Below are 12,500 nucleotides of genomic sequence, written 5' to 3' on the forward strand. Positions count from 1 at the left end.
ATGTATATGTATGTATATGTGTGTGTGTATATATATATATATATATATATATATATATATATATACTTTTATTCTTTTACTTGTTTCAGTCATTTGACTGTGGCCATGCTGGAGCACTGCCTTTAGTCAAACAAATCGACCCCAGGACTTATTCTTTGTTAGCCTAGTACTTATTCTATTGATCTCTTTTGCCGAACTGCTATGTTACAGAGATGTTGGTGGGGACAAGCACATACACACACAAGCACACACACACACATATATATATGACTGCCTTCTTTCAGTTTCCGCCTACCAAATCCACTCACAAGGCTTTGGTTGGCCCGAGGCTGCGGTAAAAGAAACTTGCCCAAGCTGCCACGCTGTGGGACTAAACCAGGAACCATGTGGTTGGTAAGCAAGCTACTTACCACACCGCCAATCCTGTGCCTATATACATGTATACGTATATATATATATATATGTACGTATACGTATATATATATATATATATGTACGTATACGTATATATATATATATATGTACGTATACGTATATATATATATATATATATGTACGTATATATATATATATATATATATATATATGTAAATATTTGTATATATATATATATATACAAATATTTATGTAAATATTTGTATATATATATATATATATATATATATATATATATATATATATATGTGTACGTATATGTATTTGTATATATATATATATATGTAAATATTTGTATATATATATATATATATATATATATGTGTGTGTACGTATATGTATTTGTATATATATATATATATATATATATACAAATATTTACATATATATATATATATATATATATATATATATATATACTAATATATATACAAGTATTTACATATATATATATATATATATATATATATATATATATACAAATATTTATATATATATATATATATATATATATATATATATATATATATATATATACAAATATTTATATATATATATATATATATATATATATATATATATATATATATATACAAATATTTATATATATATATATATATATATATATATATATATATATATATATATACAAATATTTATATATATATATATATATATATATATATATATATATATATATACAAATATTTACATATATATATATATATACAAATATTTACATATATATATATATATATATATATATATATATATATATATATATATATATATATACACATATACGTACATATATATATATATACATATATATGTTTGTGTGTCTGTTTGTGCCCCCAACATCGCCTGAGAACTGATGCTGGTGTGTTTATGTCCCCATAAGTTAGTGGTTCGGTAAAAGAGACTGATAGAATAAGTACTAGGCTTACAAAGAATAAGCTCTGGAGTCGGTTTGCTTGACTGAAGGCGGTGCTCCAGCATGGCCGCAGTCAAATAACTGAAACAAGTAAACGAGTATATATATATATATATATATATATATATATATATATATATATATGTGTGTGTGTGTGTGTGTGTGTGTGTGTGTATATATACACATGTATACATTAGTTTTGGGTTCTAGAAAATTGCAAAATTTTATAAGAAGCCTCTCATCAATGAATTGCCAATTTTTAATTGATAATGAAAGAAGTTAATGTTATGTTTCAGAAACGTTGGGAACTTTGGATTTTACTTTATCTGATGGCACTGTTGTATTTCGTACCTGCAACCGAGAGAAATCCAAAGTCATTTTCCAGTTGGTATGAATATTTACATTTCATTTTCTCTGCTTTTAAGATTTGTTGCTGGATAAACTTTTAAATATATTATTGTTATAAGAACTTTCACCTAAGATATCCTTCTCAACCACATAAATTAAAGAGAGTGTGTAGATATTTGATGTTAGGGAAATATTGGTTCCTAATTTTGGCACAAGGCCAGCAATTTTGGGGAAAGGAGTAAGTCAGTTACATTGGCCCATATACTCAACTGGTACTTATTTTAGCAACCCCGAGAGGATGAAAGTCAAAGTCGACCTTAGCAGAATTTAAAACCAGAACATAGCAATGGGTAAAATACTGCTAAGCATTTTGTCTGGTGTGCTAACAATTCTGCCAGCTTGCTGCCTTAAATTTAGCTAAAATATTAGCCTTATACTGTTGTGACAACTCAAGTCTAGTAAGCCTCAAAGTCTAGTAAGCATTAATATGAAGTGACTAACACATAAGATCAGTGAAGTTTCATAATGTACGTATTGCTCCTACCCTTCTTGCTATCCTTTTTTCATACCACCCACCTTTTCTTTATAGTTTTCATCCACCTTCCCACTGCTTTCATTACCCACTAACTGACCTCAATTCCCTCTGATAACTGCTTCAATTCAGAGATTCAAGGATTGTTGGTCTACAGTCCTGCTTTTCATATACTAGCCACCTGGACCACCACAGCTAAAATAGTACAATACCATCATCATATTATATCATTTTAAGGACAATGAACAGTGTCTCATCTTTTTATAATGACATTTTTCTAAAAAAAAACATATAAATCTATTTATCAATGAAAGATATATTCACAACAAACTTGCAAAGATGGTATTAAAAATATATAAAGCCAAAATTGTAATAAAATAAAATAAAAATAAAAAACAGGCATAGCTGTGTGGTAAGAAGCTTGCTTCTGGACCACATGGTTCCAGGTTCAGTCACACTGCAGGGTACCTTGAGCAAGTGTCTTCTACTACAGCCTCAGACCAACCAAAGCCTTGTGAGTGAATTTGGTTAATGGAAACTGAAAGAAGCCCATCATATATATATATATGGTGAACTCTCTTGTTGTGAACAACAAATGAGGGTTCAATAAAATAAAAGCGTTAATCATGTTCTATGGACACAAATGTGTCTCTTGAGGCCTGCTGGTGCCTTGCAAACCTTTTGGCAAATGGAACAAGTGGAGGATTCAGTTTACTTGAGTGCTTGTGAATCATTTACTATGTTTTCTCGAATGGAAGGCTAGGCCTACTTTGCTTTGTGCCACAAAACCACAATGACAGGTTAGATTTCCATGTCTGTGTCTGTGTGTCTTTGTGTCTGTCTGTGCCCACCACCGCTTGACAACTGGCGTTGGTGTGTTTACATCCCCGTAATCTAGTGGTTCAACCAAAGGGATCAATAGAATAAGCACTAGGCTTTAAAAAATAAGTCCTTGGGTTGATTCGTTTGACTAAAAAGCCCTTCAAGGCAGTGCCCCAGTATGGCCGCTGTCAAATGACTGAAACAAGTAAAAGATGAAAAATTTGAAAAATAATTTAAATGCTGAAAGGACTTCTGAATTACCATGTATATTAATTAATATTATTTCAATGAAGAGTTTTCTAGTGGAGAAAACATTTGTGCATTACTTTGATCTCATTTCCAGTAATTTCTGTTTTTTTCACCAATAAGAGGATCTTTGTTACCTGCTCCATTTATTTATATCTAAGAATGTAATGTACAAGGAGGTGCTGAAAAGTTCCTGGTTTTAAAGGCATCGCAAAAGGTCTGGCTGGAGGCCAAACCTTCTAAGTTCTTTTATGGGGCTTAGAAGAACTGAAAGACTGCTGTAATAAGTGTGTAAATCTGAGAGGGAAATATGCTACATAAAATCATAATTAACTGATCCTCCTGTATTTTCCTTTACCCAAAGCCAGGAACTTTTCAGCACCCCCTCATAATGTACAGGATCATGGCTCAGTTATACTTATTAAATAGGCACTAGTGTGATTGTGGTTGATAAGCTTGCTTCCTAATCGTGTGGTCTTAGGTTCGGCCCCACTATGTGACACTTTGGATGAGTATCTTTTACTATAGCCCCTGGTCAACCAAAACCTTGTAAGTGGATTTGGTTGAGGAAAACGGAAAGAAGCTTGTCACAACACACACACACACACACACACACACACACATATATATATATATATATATATATATATGTATGTATGTTATCTCTCCTGTCAGTGTATAGACATGTGCTTCCTTATTTCTAGCAATGTAGGTGCTACCCCTGCATCATCTGTCACAGTGACAATTGAATTTTTCCTTTTTGATTTTATATTCATTATTTTATATATATGTATATCATCATCATCACCATGCTGGCATGGGTATATTGGATTTTGTCCCTAATATTATTATATATATAGATAGATAGATATGTATGTGTGTATACCCTTGTTTTGATATCATGTGATGACTAGTAGACAATTCTCACCATAATACAAGCTATGTTGTTCATTTCCAATCTTCCATGAAAATCATGTCACATGTCTGGCCATGGAAAAATATTACTTCGCTTGTTAGGTCATGAGTTCAATTCCCGGCGACGCATTGCGTCCTTGAGTAAGACACTTTATTTCATGTTGCTCCAGTCCACTCACCTGGCAAAAATGAGTAGTACCTGTATTTCAAAGAGCCGGCCTTGTCACATTTTGTGTCACGCTGAATCTCCCTGAGAACTACGTTAGGGGTACACGTGTCTGTGAATTACTCAGTCACTTGCATGTTAATTTCACAAGCAAGCTGTTCTGTTGATTGTATCAGCTGGGACCCTCGTCGTCGTAACCAGCAGAGTGCTCCTTTATTACTTCGCTTGATAACAGATGAGGGTTAGCAACAGGAAGGGCACCCAACTGTAGAAAACTTTCCCCAACAAATTCTGGCCTGATCCATGCAACCACGGAAAAATGGACATTAAATGATTATTATTATTATTATTATTAATAATAATAATAAGCAATTCTATATTATTTCAAAAAGAGATGAAGTTTGTATCTATTTCTCCTTTTTAATGTTCAACAAATGTCTTAATTGAAAAATTATATTTGAGTCTGCTGTTAATGTATGTAGTGATGATAATTGTATTAAGATCAACCAATGCCAATATTGAAGCTGTTCCTTATTTTATTTGGAGCATAGTGGAGCTGCAGACTGGAAATATATTCTTGTGCTAAATCACATTTCTGCCTGTTATTATCATCATCATTTTAATGTCCACTTTTCCATGTTTGCTTGGATCAAGTGGAATTTGCTGTGGCAGGATGCCCTTCTTGTTGCCAACTCTCACCTGTTTCCAAGCAGGAAATATGCTGTGCATGAGAAGACCCAGCAAGCCAAGTGAGACCAAAATCCAAGGCCTCTGTCAGGGATGTAGCCAGCCCACTTACACGTAATATTCCTTCATTGGACACTAAATTCCGCTTGCGAAGACCTGTTCAGGCAAGTGAAATCGAAATCGAACTAAATTTGTAGGAATACTAAACTCGGCTTGCGAAGACCTGTTGGGGCAAGCGAAAGCAAAATTGTGATGGCACCTGTACCAGTAGAGCACTAAGAGCACCGTCTGAGCGTGATCGTTGCCAGAACAACTGTCTGGCTTCCGTGCCGGTGACACGTAAATATCACCAGCGTGATCGTTACCAATGTCGCCTTCCTGGTACTTGTGCCAGTGGCACGTGAAAAGACATTCGAGCGAGATCGTTGCCAGTGCCGGTGAACTGGCTCCTGTGCAGGTGACACATAAAATATACCATTTCGAGTGTGGCCATTGCCAGTACCGCCTGACTGGCCTTCGTGCCGGAGGCATGTAAAAGCACCCACCACACTCTCGGAGTGGTTGGCATTAAGAAGGGCATCCAGCTGTAGAAACTCTGCCAAATCAGATTGGAGCCTGGTGTCGCCTCCTGGTCCACCAGTTCTCAGTCAAATCGTCCAACCCATGCTAGCATGGAAAGCAGACGTTAAACAACGATGATGAGGATGATGATGATTAGTTAAATAAATTGCATCACTTGCATGACAGTGAAGCTAGTTTACAACTATCGCATGATGTCAAGACAAGGAGACACACAAACTCACACGTGCACACATACACGTACATGGTTATAAAGAAGCCTGTTATCTATATCTATATAGACAGTAGGTTTCTTTCACTTTCCTTCTACCAAATCCATTCACAAAGCTTTGATCAACCTAGGGTGATAATTGAAGTCACTTGTTCAAAGTACATTACAGTGGGACTGAACTTGAAACCATATGGCTGGGAAGCAAACTCCTTAACCACACAGCCATGCTTGTGCCAGTTTTTAAATTATTTGGGAAACTATCATTTATGAACAGTATCTATTGAATATAATGAATACATGTTTTCTTTCTTATTATTATTGCAGGGAACAGCGGATGCGAAACGGGCTCTTATATCTGCCAAAAAAGTGTATGTTGATATGTTTGCTATATGATTATTATTTATGGAAATTTCAGAAGATATATATGAGTAAAAGCATTTATTGCTTTTTATATTAATCTTTTATTTTATAAGCACAAGCTTTGATCAAAATTCTTGTATTAGATATTCAATTTTTTTTAATAGTTTTCTTGAAGTAAATCACCTTCAGATCATAGCTTTGATTAAGCCTACATTGTGCATGTTATCATCATCATCATCATCATCATCATCGTTTAACGTCCGCTTTCCATGCTAGCATGGGTTGGACGATTTGACTGAGGACTGGTGAAACCGGATGGCAACACCAGGCTCCAGTCTGATTTGGCAGAGTTTCTACAGCTGGATGCCCTTCCTAACGCCAACCACTCAGAGAGTGTAGTGGGTGCTTTTACGTGTCACCCGCACGAAAATGGCCACGCTCGAAATGGTGTCTTTTATGTGCCACCCGCACAAGCCAGTCCAGGGGCACTGGCAACGATCTCGCTCGAAAATCCTACAGGAGCCAGTCAGGCGGTACTGGCAACGGCCACGCTCAAAATGGTGCATCTCATGTGCCACCCGCACAAGAACCAGTCCAGGGGCACTGGCAACGATCTTACTTGGCTTGCCGGGTCTTCTCACGCACAGCACATTTCCAAAGGTCTCGGTCAGTAGTCATCGCCTCGGTGAGGCCCAATGTACGAAGGTCTTGCCTCACCACCTCAGCCCAGGTCTTCCTGGGCCTACCTCTTCCACGGGTTCCCTCAACTGTTAGGGTGTGGCACTTTTTCACGCAGCTATCCTCCTCCATTCTCACCACATGTCCATACCAGCGCAATCGTCTCTCTTGCACGCCACAACTGATGCTTCTAATGTTCAGCTTTTCTCTCAAGATACTTACACTCTGACGGGTATTCACATTGACATTACACATCCAACGGATGCAAGATTAGGAATGCTCAGCTGGAGGGCTGCAATGGATGAGCTTGTATGCAAGGGCAACCATACTTAGCTTGATGTGTCTTTTCAAGCACAGCAAACCTCCAGGCGTCTCAGTCCCCTGTCATCCTTTCTGTGAGTTCTAATGTTTATAGATTCATTCTCACCACTTCATCTCATGTCTTCATGGGTCTATCCCTTCTATATGTTTCCTCTAGATTTAGCGACCAACACCTATTGATGCAACTGTCCTCATTCATGCATTACATGGCCATACCAGTGCAGTCTTCTCTCTTGCACACTATATTTGATGCTACATATACCCTGGTAAAATTACCTATAACTGTACCTATATGTTATTTTAACATAAATCATGCAATGAATTATCAATATGATGACTTAATTATTGAGTTCAAATTCCACCAAGGTCCACTTTGCCTTTCATCCATTCAGGGTCGATAAAATAAGTACCAGTTGAACATTAGGGTCGATATAATCGACCTGCTCTCTCTTTTAAACTGTTGGCCTTGTGCCAAAATTTGAAACAAATATGATGACTTAATTAGCATAATTAATGCATAATTTTATTTTGCTGGGCAAATGAATATGATGTTTGAATTCTGACAGTCAGCTTGTTTTTCTTTTCTGACTTAAGCTGATACTAATAGAGTCTAGTAACAAACTTTGTTTTGTTTATAGTAGCATTCTAAATGGATGTGAACACATTTGACTTCAAGTTGTACCTAGTTTACCTTGTATAATACATTAAATTATAGTTTGCATTACCCAAAATGTATTTTAACTAGTTCTAATAGCTATCAGTAAAAGATACATGTTAGAAGTTTCTTTTAAAATGTTTAATGATTTAAAGTTATTGATAAATATAAGGTAACTAAAATTCACCTTCTATTTGTAGAGAAGATTGTGTCACTGCTGTTGATGTCAACATGGGCTGTCCAAAAGAGTTTTCTATAAAAGTATGTACCTAGACAACATTTTAATAGTATTTTTGGTATTTTGAAAAGTATTTTTGGTATTAATGAATGACCCTGCTTGCATGACAGTGACTCTCAATTACAACTACCATGTGATGTCAAGACAAGCAAACACAAACACACACTCATGTATTTACATTCACATGTGTATATGCCTATAAATATACTGATGGGTTTCTTTTAGTTTCCATCTACCAAATCCACTCACAAGGTTTTTTCAGTGTTCTCGGTCTGTTAACGGGCAAGCGTTCAGATAAGTATACTGGCACTGATGTAGCAACATTCGAAATTTTGTCTAGGTGAATCTAGCGGAGGAGAACTGATCAATTTTACGTTAACAAGCGTAATTTGGAAAGTTCAAAATCTAGATCCTAGATTATCCACATCTGGGTTGTACATTTATTTAATGTTCTTCCTACAGGTAAGATGAAATTTTTTGTTTGCCGCCTACAAACATCTTTGCCAGTATATATATACAGTGAAGCGTTACTATAGCATCATATATTATCAACTGCTATTTCCAGTAAACATCGGTGCATTGTTGTACCACTCATGATCGTCGTCATTTAACGCCTGCTTTCCATGCTGGCATGGGTTGGATGGTTTGACTGAGGGCTGGCAAGCCAGAAGGCTGCACCAGGCTCCAATCAGATCTGGCAAAGTTTCTACAGCTGGATGCCCTTCCTAACGCCAACCACTCCGAGAGTGTAGTGGGTGCTTTTTATGTGCCACTGGCACCAGCATTGACCGTACTTGAATGGTGCTTTTTACATGCCACCGGCACAGGAGCCAGTCTGGTGGCACTGGCAACAACCATGCTTGAATGGTGCTTTTCATGTACCACAGGCACTGGACTAGTCAGCCGGCACTGGCATTGACCATGCTCGAATGGTGCTTTTTATGAGCCACTGGCATGGAAGCCAATCAAGCGGTACTGTCATCGGCCACGACAATGACTTGATCACCTAGGTAATGGAATCTATCAATTATTTCTAGTTTTTTCCCCCTGTCATGTGATGGAAGCTGTTTTCTGCACATTTTCAGTATTTATTGCCCCTGAGCATTTGCCACACACAGTATTTTGCGAAATACTATATTAGCAATTGATGTCATTCATGTGGAAAGTGAAACAACCATCAAAAACGCTTGAAAATAATTTAAGAAAAAATTTTAATCAAAATCAAAATTTTATCCTGAAGAGAGGAAATTGGAACATTATCCAATGAAAGTTCCTTTTAACCCTGATGAAGGGAATTTTAGGTCCCAAAATATTGGATAGATTAAAGAACAACAGCAACAACAATAAAAAAATAAGCAAAGATTACCAGGTGACTTACTTTTAATTTTCGTTGCTTCATCTTACAGTCCATTTTGCATTGTTTAGCCTTCTATCTCTTTCAATATTTATATATATATATATAATCATCATCATCATCGTCATTTAATGTCCGCTTTCCATGCTAGCATCCCATATGTATATATTTGGATTAACACTATCAATGGCTTCATGTGGAAAGAATTTTCGCAAATTTCAAGCAATCCACTTAAGAATGCTAGTAATTACCTCCATTTCTCATCAAAATGGAGGTGATTACCAGCCTTTTTAAGCAGACTGCTTGGAAATTATGGAAATTTTTTCCATATGAAACCTTTAGTTACATTATTAATCCACAAATAAAGAATATTTATCCATCAAACATGATGCTGAACTCTCATTCCATTCTCTCTCTTCAATACTGTTGTGTGTGTGTGTATGTATATCTACATATATGTGTGTGTGTGTGTGTGTATATATATATATATATATATATATATTGTATAAATATATTTTCTCATATTTTAGTTTACTATTCTCACAAGCCATTCATCTAAATCCAATTTGAATACTGTCGTATTTTTAATATATAATTTTAAAATTGTCATGTATTAAAATCTAAGAAAAAAAAAGAAAAGTTTCTATTTTTCATGTTTGCCAAATCCTATTTTATTTTTATTTTTCTTGTTTGCACTGTGAGCTGAAATTTAATAATTATCATCATATTTTCCCCCGCTTGTATAAGTTGGTCAGGTCTTCTCTAGTACAATATTTCACCATTTATTGCAATCCTTTGTCACTTCCTTTGTGAGATTTAGCCTCTTGAAATCAGTCTTCACTACTTCTTTCCATATCTTCCTTTCATTCTCTCTTCTGCAAATTACTTCCACCTGTATCACTTGACTGACTGTCACTCTTCATATACATCATATGTCTACTCCAGCACAGTCTTCTCTTTTACACATCATTGTTGATACCTCCTGCATTCAGTTTTGCTGTCAGCCCATTTTGTGTTCATTTATGTACACTAACATTATACATCCAGCACAGAATGGACACCTCATTTTTTTCTTATGCATCCAGTACTCCTGTTTTACCTTTGTGCAGTATCACACATTATAAACAGGCATCATATAGACTTTCCAATCTCAACTTTTTCTGCCCATTTCTAATTTTGGCCACTATGCATTTGGAATACCCACCACTGCTGCCACATAAGAAACAGGAGCTGTCAACTTCTAGGGGGGTTTCTGTGCATTTGAAAGGGTTTATTTCATTAGTTCTCTTTGTATCCCTGTGCATCTGCAACATATGAACTCCTTCTCTCTCAGCCTCCTTGTAATCCCACTGCGTCTCTCATATACTCTTATATTGGCTACACTGTGTAGAATTTTTATTTATATCTTTTCTGCATATTAAGCTTGCCCACTTCCTAAATGACAATAGTTCTACATCCTTTCTTGCTACCTAAGACTTTTATCTTAGCTACATTTACTTTAAACCTCTTCATTCTGGGTCCTGCTTCCATGTTTGAGACTTGTAACTTTTTGATTGATTCACCTTTGAGAACTAGGTTGTTGACATACAGGAGTTACCACAGCCAATCTTGAATTTTTCTGTTATGACTTGGATATCTATAATAAACAGATGGGAGCTGAGAGTACCTACCTGCATGCTAAATTCCATACTGAATTTATTGCTAACTCACACCTTGATGACAGCATCTCTACATGGCTCTCACAAGCCATTCATCTATATCCAGTTTTTTTAATAACCACCAGACTACAAAACACGAAACACTACCAAAGACCTTCTCCAGGTCAATTTGCTTTCTTGCTTTTAACTAAAAGCTGATATTACTTTATGGAGTAAAGGACATCAGTAATTCCCCATCATGGCACCAAGCTGAACTGCATTTCATGTAAGCTAATTCTCTTCCTACTTAAGCTCCTTCCTACTGCAGCTCTTTTTGTCTATAAGTGATACTTCTGTAGTTGCTCCTTTCTTGAGCATTGCTTTTATCTCTTGTAGCAGTTGACAATGATACCTCTACAATAGTTATATGGGACAACACCTCTGAACTACTTAATTAACTATGCAAGTGATTAGTGCATGTCCTACTTCACCTGATATTTTTAGTATCTCACCAATTCTCCCTGATGGTTCAGTTCTTTCCTTAATGGTTATTTAGAACCTATAGTTGTTTCTTCTTTGGTAGTCTCTCACCTACACAATTCTCTGTATTCAACATAGCTGCCTCTTCCAATACCTCTCTTTTCTCAGCAAGTATACCTCTTACATTATGTACATGCTTTCAGTCCCATGTTTAGATTCAGATGCGCTGCTTTGCATTCTGAAACACCTCACACCTTCCAGCCTTATATCACAAACCTCTTACTTTCTACTTCTATTTATCTGCTATTGTTCCTTGCTCCCCTCTTTATTCCTTTCTTTTCAGACCTGTCTCTTAATATTTTTCTACTTTTCTATGCATTTACGTATTGATCTACAAAATCTGTGTGTTTATACAACAATATTTAATCTCATGCCTTCTGAAAATAAGATTAAATAATATAGTGCTACAATGTAACTAATTTAATTTTAAAGTATTTCTCTGTTTAAAGTAAATCTGTACATAAGGAAAATAATCTGTAAGTCTCTTACATCCATAAAGTTTCATTACAGAAATTTTCTGTCTTTCTGTTTAATCACTTACCATTAGGGTGGAATGGGAGCTGCACTTCTGAAGAAGCCAGAAAAAGTTAAAGAGGTATGTTTAAAATTAATTCTATATTATTGTTCTGCAAATAAACTTCCTTCTTATTTCAATAAAATCTCAGTCGGCAGACTGATTTCCTTGTTCTGTTAGTTCTTGGTGCTTCACTAACTAGATAATTCATTATATTTTTTTCTGATTAATATCTCTAAACTGCTTCTAATTACATAATATTCAGACAGTTCTGAAGGTTCTGAGAAAAATGTGTGTTAAATCAGTGGAAAAGTTCTGTTTGTACAAG

The 12,500-nt window shown here is 35.6% G+C and overlaps 1 protein-coding gene across 8 annotated transcripts in view; it reads left to right on the forward strand.

The window, feature by feature from the left end:
• Positions 1 to 12,500, forward strand: part of LOC106875714 (tRNA-dihydrouridine(20) synthase [NAD(P)+]-like) — an 80,014-nt gene that overhangs the window by 35,787 nt on the left and 31,727 nt on the right. For all 8 annotated transcript variants that reach the window (XM_089349187.1, XM_089349186.1, XM_089349183.1 and 5 more), the window contains exons 4-7: positions 1,666 to 1,757; positions 6,200 to 6,243; positions 8,090 to 8,150; positions 12,206 to 12,253. In XM_089349187.1, the coding sequence (XP_089205313.1) occupies positions 1,666 to 1,757; positions 6,200 to 6,243; positions 8,090 to 8,150; positions 12,206 to 12,253 (245 nt within the window). The remainder of the gene's footprint in view (positions 1 to 1,665; positions 1,758 to 6,199; positions 6,244 to 8,089; positions 8,151 to 12,205; positions 12,254 to 12,500) is intronic.

Source organism: Octopus bimaculoides, chromosome 3 (assembly GCF_046866305.1).
Source record: "Octopus bimaculoides isolate indiv1 chromosome 3, ASM4686630v1, whole genome shotgun sequence".
In the NCBI taxonomy this organism is placed as follows: domain Eukaryota; kingdom Metazoa; phylum Mollusca; class Cephalopoda; order Octopoda; family Octopodidae; genus Octopus; species Octopus bimaculoides.